A 22,030-nucleotide genomic window follows, 5' to 3' on the forward strand; every position below is an offset into this window, starting at 1 on the left:
CGAAATAGATTCGAGTGGGAGTGTACAGCCCGGGTCAGCACTGGCAAGTCAACAAACGACAACCCCCAAGTTCAACGCCGAGATTCTCAATTAGGATTATCTCCAAATGACTACGCAAATATTGGCAAAATTCGAAAATTCGATGCGGACTATGCCATGGTCAAACCGAATTGGTCACGAGGTGAAGTCCGGGCAATGTGTTAGAGCGACTATCTCGGCCTAGACCTGGTGCTTGTTTCCAATTGCAGACTGTGTTTTCTCCGGTCTCATAAAATGTTCCGTATTGTCAGATGGACGCGTCTCTGGGGGAGTTCCATGTGTGATTGTGCGTGCGAGGGGTTGCAGCCCTCCATTATATGCACATAAAAATAAATTCTAAGACTTTATTATGCCCATGTACTTGTCATTGTCATTGCCGATGTGTGCAATGGACTGTGTTCTGTACAATTTTCTGTACGGGTTCGAAGGACCTGTGACTGCAATTGCAACTGTTGTTGCCCTGTTGTCCTCTTGTCCTGTCCAGGGAAAGGCGACAACAGGGGGAGCGGAAGGAGCGAACTTTGCATTTGGGAGTACACCGAACTTCCGACTTTGCTTAATTTTTCGAAAATGTCCAATTGATTAAAATTGGATAATTGTTTCGTCGGCATTCGCATCGGAACTTCATGATGTTCTGGACAATTCGAAGACCTCTTTCCTCGAGAACGAATGCTCGGGTCAAAGTTTCTTGAAAAATTGAATTAGAAACAAAACCGGATTTCTTTTGGCCAAACTTTCTCAAAGTTTTCAGGCTTTCTCGCTCAACCGCAGCCATATCCAATCGTGTGTTACTTTGCAGCGTTTTTGCAAAGTTTGCTGGAGCGTGGCGCACATGCCGCCGCCGCCCAAACAAAATGACAGTTTGATGCACTAAAGGTAATAGACAAAAACTGCAGGCGCCTCGTAGGCGCTGCTGCCAAAGTGCCCGCCAAACGGGCGGCCATAGAAAAGTTGCCGCTCCGCAAGTGGCGGTGTGCTGGCCGGCCCTAGATGGTTATTGATAACCCGAAAGTGACTTTAGCTCTAAGTGCCTGAGTGCGCCTAAGTGAATGCCTTGAATGTTGTGCAACTGCAACTGTAATTTGGCCATCTCAAGTACATGAAACTCTGGACAAAGGGGCGGGCCTTGATCGAGTGAGAGGGCGGAGAGATGCACCTGCACAAAGTGAGTTTTCAATCTCCATTGAGACGACAAAATTTTGCTTTTAACTGCTGCTGCTGAAGCACTTGAGCATGTCTTTTGGTCATTGTCAAGTGGGAAGTTGTGGTCAGGCCATTATAACTTATAACTGGGTCTGTGCTTCAATCCACTCTTCAGTCACTTCACTTTGCAAATGAAATTCAAGCTGACTTCGTATCGATTTAAGTCAAATTAAGTGCACTTTTCGCCTCCCACCTTGCCACTTCGCAGGGATGAGATGCTGAGGCAGAGCTCTCGGCTAAAGCAGAGTAATCGAAAACTTGAGCACACTTTTCGGGCCTGGCTACTGTCAGTTCTTGGGCAGTAGTTCCGTCGAAAAAGTTGACATAGTTACGACCCGACAGAGCACGTGCAAGTGCGAAAGTTGTCGCTCATTACGTGGCCAGCAGCTCAAACGATCCGAGAAGTTGCCAGATAGTGTTGTGACCAAATTAGAATCCTTACGGCTGATATACTTTAAGCATGCAACAAAGGGGAAGACCGCCCACCCTCCCCCCACGCATCCCGGGGCACAGAAGCACACCTGGCCAATTTGCGCTTTTGACCCTCGACTGGTGAAAACGATGCCAGCATTTAATGAGCCATTTATATAAAGAGCAGCCAAGTAGCCTAGTGGCGCCAGCAATGTGGGGAAGGGCCGAAGGTAAGCCAATATTTAGCAGCGTTGGCGGTCTTCCCTCCGGCAAAGCACTCAGGGCACAGGGCACTCACATGTCCTTACCTTCAGTCCTCTGTTCTGACTGTGATTCATGCAGAGCAGCAAGAGCAGCATCTGGCCATAAAAATGGCTTAAAATGATCATCATAAACGTTGAGTGAGCAAATATTGCAATAAAAGTAAATGACTGAAGGACGTCGTAAAATATTTATACGTGAGCTGCTCACACGGCGGCAACCTGCGAAAATGTGGAAAGGCGCACAGCTCAGCCGAGCGGGAACTCCAAGGGTCATGAATACCATAAAAGTGTTGGGCGAAGGCGAAGCTAGGAAATTAAGTCTCCGAAGAAAGAAATGTGCTAAGTGTGCAAGGGGATGGACTTGACCCAATGTGGTACTCAGGTAAGCAGCAGTCCCACATCACCACCTCCCCAGACCTTAGGACTCCAGGCGCTCCGCTAAAAAGAATCAAATGTACATAGTTCAGAGCCCACTTTGTTATAGTGTATTTTATGGTGCAAGTTTCGGTTATAAAACGGGCGATAGTTCCGTTTTCCCCTCGGCTAAAGCTCAGCTCTGGCTGGTGTTGTTGAAAAGCTGGAGTTCCTAAAGTCGGGAGTCTGATAGTATTTCGTACTCAGGCTATTGCAGCTTAATAACAGATGTAAGTCATACCCAAATGGTTACATTTTAATTTATGTCTGAGAACCGAACCCATGATTTACCCATGATTTATGTCTGAATTAACTTTAAAAGTTAACACGGCTCGCATTTTCAAAATCAATGCTCTCAGTTTTTACCCCAAATGCATAACAGCTCTGTTTTCTGGTTTTGGACTCACTGCTTATCTGAAACTACCCCTTCACCCCCTTAAAAAGGAGAAAGATTCGTCAAGTTGCTTTTCTCCTTTCAATCAGGGGTAGTAGATAATGTAACTACCCCTGGCTAGTATGTTAAGGTCCTTAGAGCTTTGTGTTAAGTGAATGTTAGATATGCCGTTACTGGCTTAACATGGGTAGGATAGAGAGACTCTAAAACTACAAAAGTGGTCTCTTTCGAAAACCATAAACTTTTCTATAGTTTACTTTAACTGGTTATTTACTTAGGAATTTAAGCAACTATCCACGGTGTTCTGATTATGAAAACGTGCAACTGACCTGTTAGCAATCTGTTAAATATGTCTGCATTCAATTTCATTGTTGTAATTGGCGACTCCACCGGAAGCTTCCAAGTTTCACCAACAGCTCAAAAGCTTTCGGCCGCTGTTAGGAAACAGTGTTGTGCTCCTATCGCAAAATAACCTAGAGGGGTAAGAGCTTCCCTATAGCTCTAGACTCTTGAGCTTCTCGAAAGCTCCAAAAGAGGAGTCCATCTGAGAGAGACTCCGCTCCTTACGGCTGCTGCGACGCAGACGCCAGGCCCGACGGCTGCTATTCTCGGGCTGCATACTTTGAGGCGCTGCGCCGCTATTTCGTGCTTGCATAACATTAATTGTGGCAAAGCATCCGGCCGATTCGCCAGCTGGCCGAACTAGAGTGGAGAGCGCCGACGAGAGTCCGACATGCCGACGAGAACAGGACGCGGTACGTAAGTTCGTTCTTTCTGGCGCTCCCTGCTTCGGTAAGGACTGTTGCTCATCTACCGACGACACCGCCAATGTCCCGCTCGCGTGTGCATGTGTGTGGGTGCATTGCGCTGGTGTGCGTGTATCTACGGCGTGTAGTGAACGCAGGAGCTGACGATGCGGCCGGTAGTCGCATCGTCGCATCTGGCTAACGCCGCCGTAAAACGCAACGCATTCAATGTGGCAAGCGCAACAATGAGTTGCTTTTTCTGCCGCTCATTGCCTTAGCCATCGACTCCGACATCAGCTCCGACATCGACATCGCCATCGCCATCGGCATCTGCACCGGAATCGGCATCCGCATCCGCACAATCAGGACCTGCTCCGCCGTAGTCGCTGGCTCGTCGGGTCGTGTGTATGCAATTTGCGTTAATTTTTGTTTTCGGCACGGCCGTCGAACTAAACTGCAGTTTGGTCAGCCTATCCAGCCAGGACACTTCGGATTCTTTGAGGACCTGTGCTGACTTTGCAAGGCTGATTCGAGTTCGTCTGCTGTCGTGAAGTGTGAAAACAGAGGCAATTATCATATTTTTGGCGCCAAAAACAGTACGAATGTGCAAGTGTGTGTAACAAGTTCGCCAGCATGTGGCCACTGGAACTCACTGTGCTGGCCAAGTGGAACAGCTGATAAGTGGAGTCCCACGTTAGCCAACAAGTTATATAGGATAGTCCGCAATCTTGACAATTCATTTCCCGAATGATGTGCTCAAATCGAGAACTCAAGAATCCGATGCAGCTAAATAACTAAACAATCAGTGTAAATTAAATTGACGCACAACGTACTGCGAACAAATTAAGTTTCCATAATAAAACAATCCGCCTCTGGCAGTGAGGAAGAGGCAGTTAGACAGCCGCAGAATCTGACACTGCTTGGCGGCCAAATACTTCAAAACTAAAACAACACTAGTGTTGTGCCAAACAGCCGACGGCGCAACGCGAATATCTGCCAAAATTCGAGTTGTCCGCTCTCTTCCTGCCTAGCGATTGGCATATTTATGCGAGTTGGTCTGTTGGAGCGGTAAACAAAGATGCGTGGATGGCAGCCATTGCCGAATAATTGCCAGCAAATGTATACCGAATAAACGAATCGATAAACGCCAAACACCGAAAACTAATCAACTTTTAAGTGCGCCAGCAGCAAGCTATTAATTATCAACGCCACTAAAGTAATTAACAATTAAACCTTCGCAACGTAAAATCGATAGCGCCTCAACATTTCTAACTCAACCCCAACTAAATGTACAATGAAATTGACTGTCCCAAAGGTGAGCGATATGTCTCTGAATAACTCTAAGCTCATTTAATTTATTTGAATTTTACATTTTGTTTAATAATTTAAAACTAAAATTCACTTTTTGCACCTGAAGAAAAAATGTTCACTTTAAACAAACTTACTAACTACTAAAGACCATTTTAATTTTTTTTATTGATATGTTTATCGGATGTAACTTTGTTTTAATTTTTATTTGAATGATATTTCCAATAGTAAAATGATTAATTTGACTAGGTTCAATGTAATTGGAAATCAAAGAAAAATTTTTGCCTTTAGACCCTTGAGAAGAGTTAGAGTTTTCAAGTACATGCTACAAACAAGCCCTAGTAGATTATACACAGAACTTCTGAACACAGAACTACACAGAACTTCTTCTGCAGAGTCATTAGAATAATCATATTACTCATACGCCCTGTTTGATAACTAACTACAAGGATAGATTTTATTGCGAGGGTACAATGGTGCATTGTATTTGTGCGAATCTATAATGATGTCGAAGGCCATATAGTATATATTCTTGATCAGCATCAACAGCCCGCCCATATGTCAGACTATCTGCAGCGACAATCTAACACTAGAGTCCAGAGTTTGCGCGTATTATTATATAGTATCCTTATTTATGCATCTGTATAGGAAGACGAGTAATAGATTTCTTATTCTTCACTTCCTCTCTTTATCTTAAAGCGGACGGACGTGTTTTTTTTGTGCGCACTACGTTTTTGTAAAACTTGCAATAAGCTATAAACAATCGGTGTTTATTTTCTTTACATTTACATTTATAAAAACAAATTACAATTTCGTAGATCCGTATCGCTTCGCGTGTGCAGTGATATATTTGGAGGTAAAAATATTAATTTGTTTAATTTACTTTCCAAACATAGCCCTGCTCTGCTTCTTCATCTCCAACGGTGTTGTTGCTATTCTTTTGCTTCTACTCTCGCTCAATAGAGATTCTTATCTCTATTTCTTTAAATCTTGCTAACTTGCACTAACTGCTCTCTTTAATCGCCCCCTTTCGTTTCCTTGGTACAGTGGTTCAAGGTTCCTCATTAATAAATCAAATAATATTCTTAAATTAATTATTAATTTTTTTAAATAATTTTTAATAAATTAATTATTTAATTTTTAATAATTTTTAATAAATTAATTATTTAATTTTAAATAATTTTTTATAAATTAATTATTTAAATTTTTTTAATAATTATGGATTTTAAATTGGTCTGTGCATTAAAGTCTTGCAATAAGACAATCTCGTCTTCCCAGCCTACCATCCATTGCTGGCTCTGTGAGAACGTGTTACACGCTAAGTGTGCCGGGTTCACGGCCTCAGTGTCGGATGCAATCTCGCGTAGGTCTGGACTCCACTTTTGCTGTGACGGTTGTCGTGCTGTTCAGGACGAAATGAGGTCGTTCATGAGGCAGACTAAAAGCGGTTTCAAGGAGTTGATTAGTGGTTTTCGAAAAATCAATGACCAACTCTGTGCGCTTGATACACAGTTTAGTAGTCTTCAACTACTAAATGAGTCTCCAAAGCGTAAGAAATCCGCTTTTAGTGATGTGCTCGGGTCGAATAATCTTCAGCCTGCTCAGCCGACAACTATGCAGCCGCTTATATCTCTGGCCACCCCAAGGGCCGGACCTGAGAAAAATTCGGCTTCCGAATGTCTTGGACTGAATGAGCAATTGTCCGATATGTCCTCTGTGGCATCGCTTCAAGTGATCCCAGACCCAATAATTCAAACTCCTGTAACAGTCACCAAACAGGGTAATAAACCGTCCGGACCCCCGGTACGCACTGATGCCGCAGTATTAGTTACGGCGGCACCAAAACCCTTGGAGGTGATTCCACCATCAAAACACATTTTTGTTTCCCGGCTTGCCCCTGATACTTCGGAGATTGATATCTCGGCTTACATCAAAGCCAAAGCAAAAGCCGACATAAAGTGGATATTACAAAGTTCAAATATTCTTACACCAGGCACACGTCATCTTTCAAAATACGTGTGCCCTTGCAGATGTTCAAGACGATCTGTTCCGCCAGCTTTTGGCCAGAGAACATTTTCGTCCAAGAACATCAGCCAAGTACGGTGAAAAAAAAGATAACCAAACCTGTGGGTGTAAAACTCCCACATGTTAAGGCCACTGATCAACCTTCCACCTCATCTTCCTCAATCTCAAAAAACTAATGTCTTCATTAACACTTACCTATCAGAATACAAGAGGGTTACGTAGTAAACTTCCCAAACTGTATTCTGATAGTTCTTTTTTTGCATCCCATATTATTGTATTTACAGAAACTTGGTTAAAGCCGGAGATCTTAAGCTCCGAAGTTTTTCCTAGTAGGTACACCACTTTTAGATGTGATAGAACCTTGCGAAGGGGAGGAGGAGTGCTAATTTCTGTAGACTCCAAATTCGCTTCTGAAGAGGTAAAATCACAAGAGTTTGGTGACATTGAATTTCTTTGCATAAAAATCACTTTGTCCGATCAATCTTTGTATGTTACCTGTTCGTACATACCACCTTCGTCCGAACCGCCAACATACTGGCAACATTTGTCCGCTATTCGTTTGGTTTTCGACCGTCTGTCTGATGGTGACCAGCTGATAGCTCTGGGTGACTTTAATATCCCAGAACTTATGTGGTCCAATGTTGATAATTCACCGTCTTTACAGCTTAACTCCCACCATGACTTCCCTGAGGGCATGTTTGACATGTCACTCGGGCAAATTAACCACGTCAGAAATTCTTTAGGTCGGCTGTTGGACTTATGCTTCGTTTCTGATCCTGATGGAATTACTCTTTCCAGAACTTTGCCCCTTTCTAACCCTGAGGATCCATATCATCCCACTCTTGAGGTTTCAATCGAAAATAACTACTTTTTTGACCTTAAGTCTACAGTTAAATCCCAGAAAGTTCGTTTCTTTCGTAAGGCTGACTTTATGAAATTAAATAAGTTAATTTTGGAATTTGATTGGTCTGATTTACTGGCATGCGAGGATATAAACATTGCATTACAAAAATTTTATTACACTTTGAACATATTTTTCGACGTTTGCGTGCCGTGGAAATATCCGTCCGCTTCAACGAATCCGCCTTGGTATACAAGGCACCTTATAAATTTAAAGAATAGTATGAGTAGACTATTAAACAAACATAGATTATCTGGCTGTACAGTTAGTTATTCAAGATACTTAGTAGCTCGGTCTAATTTCACCGTGCATAACGCAGAATGTTATAGGAGTTATATTCGCCGCTGCAGGATTCAGTTTACTCAGGATCCGAAGCAGTTTTATAACTTCGTAAACACTAAGCGTAAACATGTATCTTTTCCCCCACTGCTTACGTTTGAGAACTCTTCTGCGAACACCGATCAGGCGATGGCCGATCTCTTTGCACAGTTTTTTCAAACTACCTATTCACCTAGCAGCAGCTTAGCTCAGCCTTACACTTATAATATCCAATCAGCCAACCTTATATTTTGCCCATCTTTCGATCAAAGTGGTGTGTTATCGGATCTTCTTAAGATTAAGCCCGTGTATTCGCCAGGCCCTGATGGAGTACCAGGCTGTGTTCTGAAGTACTGCGCCGAGGCACTGTGCAAACCGCTTGTTAAACTCTTTAATCTATCGCTGGAAACTTCGATCTTTCCCCTTATGTGGAAGGAATCCTTCATTATTCCGCTGCATAAAAAAGGGAAAAAATCCGACGCTGCTAATTATAGAGGCATCTCTAAATTGTCAGCAATTCCAAAGCTTTTTGAAAAACTTATCACTCCACATTTGCAACACCTATGTAGTTCAATAATAACTCCGTGCCAGCATGGCTTCATGAAGCGCCGCTCCACCACTACCAACTTATTGGAGCTAACATCTTTTATCACGGATGGCTTCCGGAATGGCTTACAAACAGACGTCATATACACTGACTTCAGTAAAGCATTTGACTCTGTTAACCATTCGCTTCTTATAAGTAAACTCAGTCTTTTGGGATTCCCAACTGATCTTCTTATGTGGATTTCGAGCTACTTATCAGGGAGAACCCAACGTGTTTTCTTTAAAGATGTTACCTCGCGTTTAGTCCGCGCCACATCGGGGGTGCCCCAAGGAAGCCATCTTGGACCCCTACTCTTTACTTTGTTTATTAACGACTTGCCCCTTGCCTTAACTAATTCACTTGTACTTATGTACGCTGATGACGTTAAGCTATGCCTTCAGTATAAATTCACTAGCGCCCAGTCTAGACTTCAATCCGATTTGGATAAACTTCAAAATTGGTGTTTAGCAAATAACCTAAAGCTTAATGGATCGAAATGTAAACTTATGTCTTTTTACCGATCTAGTCCTCACCAGGCTATGTACTTTCTCTATGGGAACGCCTTAGAACGATCAACTCAGGTTAACGATCTAGGTGTCCTATTAGATTTGAAACTTAAATTTACCGACCATGTATCTACCATGGTTAATAAAGCCATGGGTGTGCTTGGTTTTATTAAAAGATGGTCAAAAGAATTTAATGACCCGTACATAACTAAAACGTTATATACATCACTGGTCCGTCCGATTCTAGAGTATGGATCGTGTGTCTGGAGTCCTCAATATGGAGTACACCAAGATCACATTGAATCTGTACAAAAAAACTTCCTTACTTTTGCTCTTAGGGGACTTAATTGGGATGCAAATCTTTACCTCCCCTCTTATCATAGTAGACTTTTACTAATCAACTTACCATCATTAACAAATCGTAGAACGATGCTGGGTGTCATGTTTCTATATAATCTTATTTATGGAAATATAGACAGCCAGCATTTACTAACACGTTTAAATTTTAACATTCCTAGTAGAAGGACCAGAAACTTTCGTCCTCTACTCCTCAGCCATTGTAGTTCGACATATGCCCAACACGATCCGTTCAGGGTATTATGTTCGGACTACAATGGTCTCTACCACATCTTATCACTTTGCTCTACTAACAATCTTAAATCGCTTATATTAACCGCCTTATCTATGCAACACCCTTCCTCGTAATATCTTTCTCCTATTCCTCGCTTATCTGTCTCGGATCTATTCCCGCGATTCGAGCCGTACGTTACGCGGCAGCGTCCCTCGGTCGGTTGGACGGGAGGTGGGCTGTACGTATGCAGTGGGAACCGCGCAAAATTCTGCTTTTTTACTGTCTTCTTTCAGTGCACGCAAAAGTATGCAAAAACCTTGTGTTTGAAAAATGTATTTTGTTAAAAGTTCCTTAAATTAAAATAAACACCCTTTGTAGAGAGAAATGGCACAGAGTGGAAGAGAAAAGTACCACGTATCATATAGTCGAGAAACTCCTTAACAAGCCATCCCTACATGTTTAGTTTTCACTCTAGAAAGGATTTAAGCCATAATTTTATTCCTCCACATGGGAAATAGGGACACCGATGAAAATGGGAAATCGGATTTGTCAAGATGAAGGGAAAATTTTGGCGAAATCAACGGGTATTGAGATCATTGACCAGTCCGTCCATTTTTCCCTATAAAACAAGAAAGGAAAGCTAACTTCGGGCGGAGCCGAAGTTGATATACCCTTGCAGTTCAGTCGCAGTCCGCTAGGTGGCGCCACGCATCTTATATTATTAGATATATAGAAGATCGTATATAGTCGGCCGATCCTAATGAAATTTGGCAAATCAGATTATTTTGTCCAAAATAGAATCTGTACCAAGTCCCATCTTTCTAACAAAAAAAAAAAAAAAACACCAAAGTTATGCCAATTCCGATCGTTGTATGACAGCTATAGGATATAGTCGGCCGATCCTTATGAAATTTTGTACACAAGATATTTTGGTCAAATATAACATGTGTGGAAAGTCCCAACCCTCTAACTTAAAAAACACTAAAGTTATGGCATTTCCGATCAATCAGTTATATGGCAGCTATAGGATATAGTCGACCGATCCCGGCCGTTCCGACTTATATACTGCCTGCAAAGGAAAGAAGGGTGTGTGCAAAGTTTCAACTCGATAGCTAACTGAGAGACTAGTTTGCGTAGAAACGGACAGACGGACAGACGGACAGACGGACATGCTCATATCGACTCAGGAGGTGATCCTGATCAAGAATATATATACTTTATAGGGTCGGAGATGTCTCCTTCACTGCGTTGCACACTTTTGACCAAAATTATAAAACCCTCTGCAAGGGTATAAAAATGTTATCGCATTTCAATGTGGGACCTTCTGTCTATAGTCGCCTGGAATTTTGCAATTTCGTAGCTCGCACATACATTTTTATATCACTCTGCTCGGCGCGATTACATTTACACAGCATTCATGAAAGCTATAGCTATCCTTCGCCAGGCAAAGGCGAAGACGGCCGCAACCACGAAAGAGATGTTGCTTTAGTGATTGTCTCTTCTTCCTCTGCATTTTGCCATTTCTTTGTCTGGGCCTTGTCGACTGCTGGCAAAGACTCCCCTCCCTCCCCACCCCTGTACCGCACAGCCCCACCCCACCCACAGGGCAGGGGTACAAAAGTGAGGACACCGCATCCTCCGCATTTAAAAATACATTTGAATTCCGTTTCAAGTTAGCGGGAAGAGCAAAGTAAAGCCAAGGCGGGAGGGCGGCAAAATTATTTTTTTAAATGTAGAGAAAATATGTAAAAATGTTATCCCTTCCCCTTTGTGAGCCACACATGTGTGTGCGTATGCGATGGAAGGAATAAAAAATTTAAAAAGCAGGCGCTAAGGCGTGGCTCGAGCCGAGGCCAAGAGACGCTTACAAAAGGCGTCGAGGAAATAAAATAAAACGCCACGGCACAAAAAGGTAGAACTGAAGGAATAGCCAGCAACAGGAGGAGAAAAAGCGCAGCTGCCGCCAGGCAAAAGGATTTGCATGCGTGTGTCTGAGTGGCGGAGTGGGTAAGCTCCATTTGCCTTTTGCTCCCAAAGGAACTATTGTTCTTATTGTTGCCTTGGATATTTTCTACCCTGTTAAGTTGACGCAAAAGGATCTCCAGGATCTGCCCGCAGGCGGGCGTATGTGAGAGTGCGAGGAAAGGTACTAAGTCGGAAAAAGCTCCAAATTATGCAACATATATATAAATGTATTGTTTTATTTCCTCCTTTGGCTCAATCCAGACCCTGGTACTTGTGGTCCTTCCTCCTGTGAATTCTCAATGCTGTTTGATAGTCAGTCCTTGGTTTCTCTGAAGAATGTTTGCTTTATCTCATAGTTTTCACCGACAGACTGGTGGAATAAAGAACTGTCCGCTAAAACCGCCAGGCTCATTAAGACACTCTAAAGAGGACCTTTTCTGTTTAACATGTGTAGCTTTTGTGCTCAAAACATAGAGTGTTTCTATCTGTAGCTTCGGTGGTTTCCTTGCATTTTTGGTTTCGTCAAAATTAATATGCCTCCGAAATCCAATTAAAGTAGTCAACTTAATTTAGTTCACACAACTGAAAAGTAAGCAAGCATAGTTAAAAAATGTCAAAGGAAAGATGCGTAAAATATCCAAATACTCATGCTGGATTAACGGCAAAGATGAGTCCTGACCAAACCTCTAACCCAAGGGCCAACTTTTGCTGTTGGCCAAGAGCGGAAACGGGCTGAGAACGGTGAAAGTGTGTGGACGGACCGTGTGGACTGCAGGAAAAGTTTAGTTTCGGAGACTTTGCATGGCGTTTTGAAATAAATTTAATTCAATGTCTCTTCAGTCATTCCTACAATAGACACCAGCACACAGCACACACCCAGGCACTCTAGCCTCGGCATTGTCCAGGCAAGGTTGAGCTGAGTTCCATGTGGGAGCTATTCAAGCATCTCTTCTTTGGCTTTCATTGGCTTTTCATGGGAGCGGAAACTTCGCCTCTCGATGTATGCAAATTGAAAAAAAATAGAGCTCCGAAACTGAACATGCCGAGCGATGTCCAAAAGGCAAAACTTTCCGACACTTAATGAATAGCCCGAAAGGCGCCGGCTGGGAGGGAAGGACCTTGACTTAGGGCCGTTCTTGATTGGCCGCCCAGCGCGTTGAAAGTGGAAGTGGCGGCCGCTTAATATGCGAGTACATTTTTACTTTGACGTTCTTCTAATTGGGGTTGACTCATTGAGTTGCAGCGGCAGGAACTTTGGAAAAGAGCTTTTCGGACGGACAGCCTAGCCTAGTCCGATCCGCTGACCCGTCAACGCATATTAACAACCTACTTTCACGTAATGTCAGTCGGACCCAACCGACCGGAACCTGGATATGGAAATACCAGATCCGCCCGCCCAACTCGTAAACTACCAAAATGCATATTTCCAGGATGGCTCGCACGAGGGAGTACAGGAAACTGGCTTGTACCCGTAGTCTGGACGACGCCGAGTTTTGTCTCAAGTGGCCGGGCATTTAAATTCAATAGAACCGTTTTTTATGCGTTTCCTCTTCCTTATTAACTTACTCGTTACACTCGACATGTCTCCAGGGGGTTGGGTCTGGCCACCCTCTCCGACTCTTGTTCCCCATCTTCACATGTGTAGACCCCCCCCTGTCTGAACCTGACCAGTACACTCGAGAGTGTGTAGTAGTTGTTGGAAGCAGCGATTGCTAAAATTGCCAGTATCTGGAATGGCAAAGTGAATTTTATGCTAATACAATCGATGCGCCCCGCCCTTGTGAAAATCGAAAATTCCAATAGTCTTTTTGCGGGAAATTCCGACGCACTGGCAACTCGCAACACAGCGCTCTGAGTGAGATCTTGCGCTCCGGGTAATACGGTGGAGGCGGTTCGATTATCGGTCCTACTAATCGCATTGCCGCAGCCCTTTGTTCGCTGCTCGCTTCTAATTAAGTCGCAACTCCTTCAACTATCGTCCTGCTGCCGTCCTGCCCCAATGCCCCGCACATAAAATTACCGGCTGTCAATTAACCAACCCACCGCAAAGCACACAAACACAGTAATTGCAAGCACACATCCAGATACTGACGCCCGGCAGCAGCAGCGGCAGCGGCAGAAGCAGCCGGCAGCAGCGGCAGCACCCACACAAACGAGCGCATTTAAAAACATTACCGCGACGAGCGCGACAGCACAACCAGCAGCAGAAGCAACAAAAGCAGCAACAAGAACAAAAGTGGATGGCCGTGGCGGGCGACAAAAGTGCTGGGACCAAAGGGGTAAAAATTGCACGACATGACAGCAAAATGCATATTATGCATAATTAACTGTTTATGCGAATGAGTGACAAGTGAAAGGACATGGGGCGTCGAGGCGCGCTGCGAGCGAAAGCGATAATCACGGCGGAGATGATGAGGATTTCGATGGTGATGTGGTGGCCGAGGAGGACGAAGAGGGCGCTAGGACTCGGACGAGGACGAGGATACCGGCTGAAAGTGAAATAAGTTAGCAGCGCCTGTCTCGAGCCCGGCTGCTAATTTTAGCTTTTGTGCTGCGACTTTTAATAATTCACACCCGGAATGAGGGACGTGGAGGTGAGTGGTGAAAATGGGTTACAAAAACTCGGAACAGGGGGAGTGGGCATGGCCGACCATCGGGCCTTTTGTCATCGGGGCCGGCTGCCGACGCTTTCACTTCACATGCCGTCAATTTGACATGTTTACCATGTGTCTAGGGCTTCTCGTGTAACAAAGGCTTGTTTGCTATTCGCATGGCAGCAGGCGGAAGCGGGTGGCCGACGGGGCAGGCGGGAGGAGCAGGATCAGGGGGCAGGAGGCGACAGATTCCCCGGAAAACTTTTTAGACTCTGTGGAAACTATTTTTGCCCTGTTTTGTGGTCGCTGCCATCAGCCAAAAAATAAAGCAAACTGAGCAAAGATTTTTCGGAATGTGTGCGGTGCAAGTTTTGATGACATGACAACAGCGATCATTGTCTGGAGATGACAACAATGTGACTTAATAGGCTGCTGGCGTTCAATAGGTGAGCGAGTCTGGTGCAGGGCAAGGCATTCAATTAGAACTCCAGTTCTGCTTTCGGAACGCTTCTGTTTTTGAATTATGCAGAGCCCAGGACACCGCAATGCAATGCGCAGTCGGCCTAAAAAACAAATCTTGCCCAACCCCGGAAAGCTTGGGGGAACGGATTGCCGGCGCCATGGCAATCGAAAATTATTCACAACTGCAGCCAAACAGCAAGAAACTATGTATTCAATTTCAGTCATGTGCAAATATTTCATTACCCGCACATACAAACGGACAAATAGTCAGCCAAATTAATTAATAATCGCAATGACAATAGCAAATTTTCCGCTTGAAAAAGTCAAACCAGTTCATTTAACCAAACAAAAAGCGAATTCGATAACATAGTTAGATAATCATTGTAGACACGCTCCTTCCCGGTATAACCCACAAATAGCAGTAGAATATTTCACTTAAATACCTTATTGGGCTGAGAAGAATTTTGTATTTTAATTCGCAAAAACGGTATACTGGCCTCGCCTGAAACTTTGGTCCTGTAGCCGAAAACATGTAATTATGGCCATGTTTATTATTTAGCTTAGTGTATTTATATAAGCCATAAAAAAAAAAGAAAGAAAAGCTAACTTCGGGCGGAGCCAATGCTTATATACCCTATCAATTAAATTGTGCTTTCTGATCTTAAATATACATGACGAATAGCGGAAATTTTAGAATCAAACCCATTTAGTTTGACCCTGAAAGGTCTTGAAAGTTATGGCGTTTCCGATCGTTTAAATATATTGTATAGGTGACCTATCTTTATTAAATTTTGTACACCTGTTTAATGAATTTATTTTGACTTACATACTGCGTGCCCAGGATAAAGGGATGTTTACAAAGTCCGATGTCGATATCTTTAAATCTGAGAAACTAGACTAGTTGACTAGAAGCTTATTCGACGATTGTTCGACTAAAGTCGACTGTAGTCAACTTAAAATTTACCTTCTTATCTCTAACAAATATACATATACAAAAATTGTGAAATTTATGATAATTACGAAATGGTCCACTGCTCCCATTCCGACTGAGCCGAAGGAGGTGATCTTGAGTAAGTGCTACTTATTAGAGGATCAAAGAATTAAAATAATTGCTTGAATAATTGCCATTAACTTCCGCTAGTTAAATATGTTTAAAGAATAGTTTCGAGGACTTTGAATAGTATGACTCTATTTTGGGTTAAGTTATTAGTTAATATGTTGATTAAACCTTTGTGATAAAGATATCCTTCATAAAATGACTTTCCTTAAAAATTGCTATTGACTCTCACTAATTTTGAAAAAGCTTCTTTTTGCACCTTTAACTTCCTTGGTTTTGTTTCTGTTTTAATTTAAAAATGCTTAAATGGCGAAATTCGTTTTATCTCTCCCTTTAGGAATGCTTTGTGAATACATTGTTGAGCTCATTGTGTTGCAGTGCACTGTGGGCCAAAAATAAAACATACATTGGAACTCAGGATCATTTTCGACTACTCCAAGTGTTAAGATTTTTGGCTTCATCTGTCAAACACCTTCCAAAACACAACACAAATTTCTTGAATTTTGAGTATCCTTGTTTGATTAAATATCATTTTTGCAACAATTCAGCTTGTCCTGTATAAAATAAAATATGGCCCTGCCCATAAAATATGGGCACTTTATTCTATTCGTATAGATCTTGAAAAATCGAAAAGTGTAAATCCGATTTGAAATCTTGCAACAATTCAACAATTACTTATATTACATAGAAATTATACAACTTGGAATATTGCCTTAACCCAAAAAGGCAGATAAGAACAAGTATCAACTTTTTAGAAAACCTAAGCGTCGTATTCTCTAATTTTGGTGACATGTTTCCCACAGTGCATTGTATGAAGGGTTGTGGGAAAATCTTATTCAGACTGCCAACCAAGAACTAAGCAAACTGAGCAGACAAGTGGAAAGACAGCCGAAAGTCGCGACTCTTTCATTTGTTGTAAGCAAAGTTGGCAACGATTGTGCATAAATGATAGGTCTGCCCTAGGAGCTCAAGTGTTTCCATTGTATTTGCCACACGTTGCACATACGCTGCTTGCTTAAAAAAAAATGCAGAAAAAGCGAGGCAACTTTACGCATACACAAAAGCGCAAAGTAAACATTCGCAATTATGTGCCGCAGTCAGCAAGCGTGCGTGTGTCCTGGCAGGCTTGCAGGCCGGTTGGCCAGAGTTGCCAGCCATTTGTGATATTTTGGCTGGCACGCTATCAGAGCGCACACCACTCCAATGTCAAATATGCGACTCCCGGCAGTCGACGTTGGCAAACAAGACAATGAAAATACTTTCCCATCTGTCCCTTGTCCGTTGTCCGTGGTCCGTGGTCCACTGTCCGCTGTCCGCTGTCCGTGGCCCAATGTCTGTTTGCCTTGCTTGTTGGAGTGCGGCGAGTCTTGCCGGTGAATTTAAAAAAGAAACCAAAATAAATTCGGGATTTTGCTAGAGATGACAGCAAGATACAATCTTAATCTTAAAAGTATACAATGTTGCGATCCGAATAAGCTTACAACAAATCAATTAGAGATAAATTTCTTTATAGCTAGGTCTCTTTCTCTGAAGGAGAACTCTCTTTAACAGAAGATATAATATAAGTACTGGAATTTATTTACATATTTAGGTGTTAATATTGATATGATACCTTATTTATTTAAATTTGCTTAAAAGAAAAACATGATCAACTTAGGGGCCGTTTTAATATATCACGTGTTTCATAGGGAGTTTTGTTCATATCATGCGTTATTATTGTAGGGGGGAGGGAGGTGAATAAACCAGAAATAAGTATCACGTAATACTTGAACGGTTCCTTATATGCTACATTGTTTTGGACCGTTTAAGTCACCTGAACCCGAATTCACTAAAATATTTTTAGACTCATGTATATATGTATGAACGTACCAACAGCATTATCTCTTTCCATAAATTTGGATGGTATTAACCTTATTATCACACTGTATGGTTATATATTATATACCAATTATTATATAGACTTCCATAAATAATATTTAATCACAACATTTTTGTGCCCTACGAGGCTTGCAATTTCTTTTCACTGACCAATGCGGTGTAAACAAAGCCACAATTTAAATAGTTTTCTCAATTGATGAAAATATTTCATTTCATTAGGTCAGAAGGCACGAGCTTCTGATTTTCGATTGATATTCTTTTGACGTGCGATGATTTACGACAGCTTACCGCAAGAAACAATGGGCACATGCCTAAATTAGAGTTGTAAATGTAATTAAATAATTGCAATTAAACTTGAGGAACAAAAGCGCAGAAGAACTTGAAAATTACAGAAATACCTCAAATAATCAACACATTATCAACTTTTACGTAATTGCGCATTCAGGCCCACGCAAACGGTACTGCATGTGTAGATATCTGCAACTGGGCCGCAGATACAGATACACATGCAGAGACAGTGGCAAATGCAGATACTCGCAAAGTAAGATCTGGGTAGACCACTTAAAGGGGCTCAACAATGGGAATCGACAAACACGACTGACAGACGGAAGACAGATTCTCAACAATTGCGACGTAATTTGGTAAATGGAAATGGATACATTTAATAACTAAACTAAACAGAAAGCCATTCCTGGTCATCCTGTGCGTCCTGCCCGTCCCGCCGGTCCTGCCGGTCCTGTTCTCCCTGCCCCTCGTCCTATCTTCGAATGCGTCTCTAATGGATATTTGTTTATTTGCATGGAAATTTGAAATTAAACTATTGAATCATTGAAAGCCCTTTGACTTGGGCTGTACGTGGAACGTGTCCAGGATCGATTCTGCCGACCGAGTCCCTTGCCTGCAGTCCTTCTGGCAAACAAATCAAGCAGTGATTGTTAAATTTAATAGGATTTAAAAATTCTAAATTGCTAAACAAGACAAAAGCTTCTCTCTTGTTATCGAAGGTGGGTCTGATTGCGCAGGTGTGTGTGCTGAATGCCACGCCTCCTCTTACATACCGCCCCCAGGCAACCACAAGTTGGTGTGGCTGCGTGCCTAAAGTGGAATTGTTTGTAATGCGTTGATGAGAGCGACAGCGGCGGAGTGACAGGGGAGAAGGATGTGTGCGGCTGTGAAGGGACGCGAGGAGAGGACGTGGAGTCGCAAGAGCCCTCAATGGGGATTAATTTAAATGAGATTTTTAATTTACTTTGGTCCGCAGAGACAACGGGGAGCGAAAGGCGGATGGCGGATGGCGAGGGCAAGCGGCAGTCGAGACGAGCAGCTTTTGTTTTTGTGCCTGCGCTGATTGCGCAATTTCGCCACAATTTGTGTGGACCTTTGTGGCCGAAGTGATGTCCTGTGCTAGGGACGGTCCATCCAAATTGACTTTCTCCGACTCTCTAGCTGCACCCACGAACCAAGACCATTCATTTGGCAATTCCACTCGAAAGCACAAAATCAGCATGTCACCCAGCGCCCCACAGTAAGCTATGACCCCTGGTCCAGACATCTTCCGGGCATGCAATCGGAAGAAACTTTATGCCACAGCTCGCTCCTGCAGATCAAGACTTTCTCCGCCTTTCCCCCAAGTAGGTCACCCGAAAAACCGTGGAACAATAATAACAGCGTTACAGTCGCCGAACGGCAGGCCATCGGAGAGTGGAGCTGCGATGCAGCTAGAGGATGAAAATAGTTTAAGTGCAAAATTTTATGCTATATCGAATTACCCGCGGGTGCTTTAACTTGCAACAGAACTTTGGATGGCCAAAACTTTTGCCAGCCGGCCACTAGCGCCACTGCAACTAGGTGGTAGGGTCATAATTTATGATTCCAAGGTGTTGCAATAAAAACATTCCACCATCAGCTGCGATTTCTCCGGTAAATTTGTTATATTTTCTTTCTGTCACCCAGACCATTTGTTAAATGAGTTGGCAAAGCTAATCGAAAAGTTATGGGCAAGATTTTTCGAACAGGAGCACGTTTACCAATGCATCGCCCTTATCTCGATTCTGACTTACCTACAATAGTCCTCGGAAAAAGTAAATAGCTTTAGGGACAACGGGCCCAATGGAAAGAAAGTTACAAAGGGACGAGGACGTGGCAATTGTATATTGTATTCTCGCAAGGAGTCATCTCCGACCAAATTGTATATACGTTTTTGATCAATATTAACAGAAGAATAGCCGATCTCTTGTCTTGTAAACTTTGTGCTGGTGAAGTCCCATGTGTATAAAAACATTCAAATAGTTGGTCACTGATACGACGACCTAGAAATTTATTTTCATATATTTGGTGTACAAGAGCACATTTTTAAAAAAATTGTTTTGAAAAATCAATCAGGAAGGGGTACCAACATATATAGACACACCAATAAGTATATATCACAATTCGGACAACATCAACATTATTGTAACGTATAAACAATAATTTCGGCGCCGCATAAACGCTTATAAGGTTTGCTTTTGGAGTGCCCACATTTCAGTTCTAAACTTGTTCTTATTCTGACAACCTGACAGCTGGACTGTAAATTAAAAATCTTCCTGTCACTAACTCCGACCCAATCCTGTGCACTGGTCTCCTATTGAGGGCGCGAAATGCTGCTGCAAACTTCCGGGCCCAGCCGCACTCGAATCTTCTCGCTGCTCCACCAATGCCGACTGGCGAGCTCAAAGCCTCGCTTTGACTACGATCTGGTAGTGCTCGGTGGCGGCTCGGCGGGATTGGCCTGCGCCAAGGAGGCCGTCGACTGCGGTGCCCGTGTGCTCTGTTTTGACTATGTGAAGCCCACGCCAGTTGGCACCAAGTGGGGCCTGGGAGGCACCTGCGTGAACGTTGGCTGCATCCCCAAGAAACTAATGCATCAGGCCTCGCTGCTGGGCGAGGCGGTGCACGAGGCTGTGGCCTACGGCTGGAACGTGAACGACAAAAACATCAGGCCGGACTGGTGTAAGTTGGTGCGCTCAGTGCAAAATCATATTAAGTCCGTCAACTGGGTCACCAGGGTGGACCTGCGCGACAAGAAGGTGGAGTACGTTAACTCCATGGGAGCGTTCGTCGATGGGCACACCATTGAGTATGTGCCCAAATCCGGCCAGGCTAAGAGCAGAGTGACCGCCAAGAACGTGGTGGTGGCAGTGGGTGGGCGTCCCCGTTATCCCTCCATTCCCGGGGCCACCGAATTCGGTATAACCAGTGACGACATATTCAGCTATGACCGCGAGCCGGGCCGTACCCTGGTTGTGGGTGCGGGCTATGTGGGACTGGAGTGCGCCTGTTTCTTAAAGGGACTGGGCTACGACCCCACTGTTATGGTGCGCTCGATCGTCCTCCGCGGCTTCGACCGCCAGATGTCCGAGCTCCTAGCCGCCATGATGTCGGAGCGTGGCATATCGTTCTTAGAGACCACTATCCCGAGCTCTGTGGAACGACAGTCAGATGGACGGCTGCTTGTGCGGTTCCGGAATACGACCACACAAACAGACGGCAGCGATGTGTTTGACACTGTTCTATGGGCTATCGGACGGCGAGGTTTAATCGAAGACCTGAATCTGGAGGCAGCTGGCGTTAAGACCCAGAACGACAAAATTGTGGTAGACCGATCTGAGGCCACGAATGTACCGCACATCTTCGCCGTGGGCGACATCGTATACGGACGGCCGGAGCTTACCCCAGTGGCCATCTTAGCCGGCCGACTCTTGGCGCGACGGCTCTTCGCTGGGTCCACCCAGCTTATGGACTACGCGGATGTGGCCACCACAGTGTTCACTCCACTGGAGTACGCATGCGTCGGCATGTCAGAGGAGACGGCCATCGAGAAGCACGGTGCCGACAACATTGAGGTTTTTCATGGCTATTACAAGCCCACTGAGTTTTTCATTCCTCAGAAGAGTGTTAGGTTCTGCTACCTTAAGGCCGTGGCCGAAATCGCCGGAGACCAGAAGATTCTGGGACTGCACTACATGGGTCCGGTGGCCGGTGAGGTCATTCAGGGCTTTGCCGCGGCCCTGAAGTCCGGATTGACTGTGAAGACCTTGCTTAATACGGTTGGCATCCATCCCACCACCGCCGAGGAGTTCACTCGCCTCTCCATCACCAAGCGATCTGGTCGTGACCCTACTCCTGCCTCTTGTTGTAGTTAGAGGGTTTTATATGCTTTTAATGTGTAAAATAAAGCAAAGCGGTTTATGTTTATCCAGGCCTTTTTTTCTCCCCTCTTACTCGAACTAAAAACCTTATCACCTTTGAGATATTCTCAGATTTTTACATAGTAACAATAAGACCTGAACTTCAACAATTTTTATTTTAGCTGAACATTAAACTTACTGAGAAAATATATCTTAAGAGTTC

The 22,030-nt window shown here is 43.7% G+C and overlaps 2 protein-coding genes across 8 annotated transcripts in view; both read left to right on the forward strand.

Moving 5' to 3' along the window:
* The window catches only part of LOC6506099, a 152,394-nt gene that overhangs the window by 52,677 nt on the left and 77,687 nt on the right, over positions 1 to 22,030 (forward strand). The window lies entirely within an intron of this gene.
* LOC6506100 (thioredoxin reductase 2, mitochondrial) lies at positions 20,010 to 21,874 on the forward strand. The gene is made up of 2 exons (XM_001958516.4): positions 20,010 to 20,137; positions 20,200 to 21,874. Exon 2 carries the CDS (start codon positions 20,278 to 20,280, stop codon positions 21,820 to 21,822), a length of 1,545 nt encoding a protein of 514 aa, XP_001958552.1. The 5' UTR covers positions 20,010 to 20,137; positions 20,200 to 20,277; the 3' UTR covers positions 21,823 to 21,874.

Source organism: Drosophila ananassae, chromosome 2R, assembly GCF_017639315.1.
Source record: "Drosophila ananassae strain 14024-0371.13 chromosome 2R, ASM1763931v2, whole genome shotgun sequence".
Taxonomy (NCBI): Eukaryota; Metazoa; Arthropoda; class Insecta; order Diptera; family Drosophilidae; genus Drosophila; species Drosophila ananassae.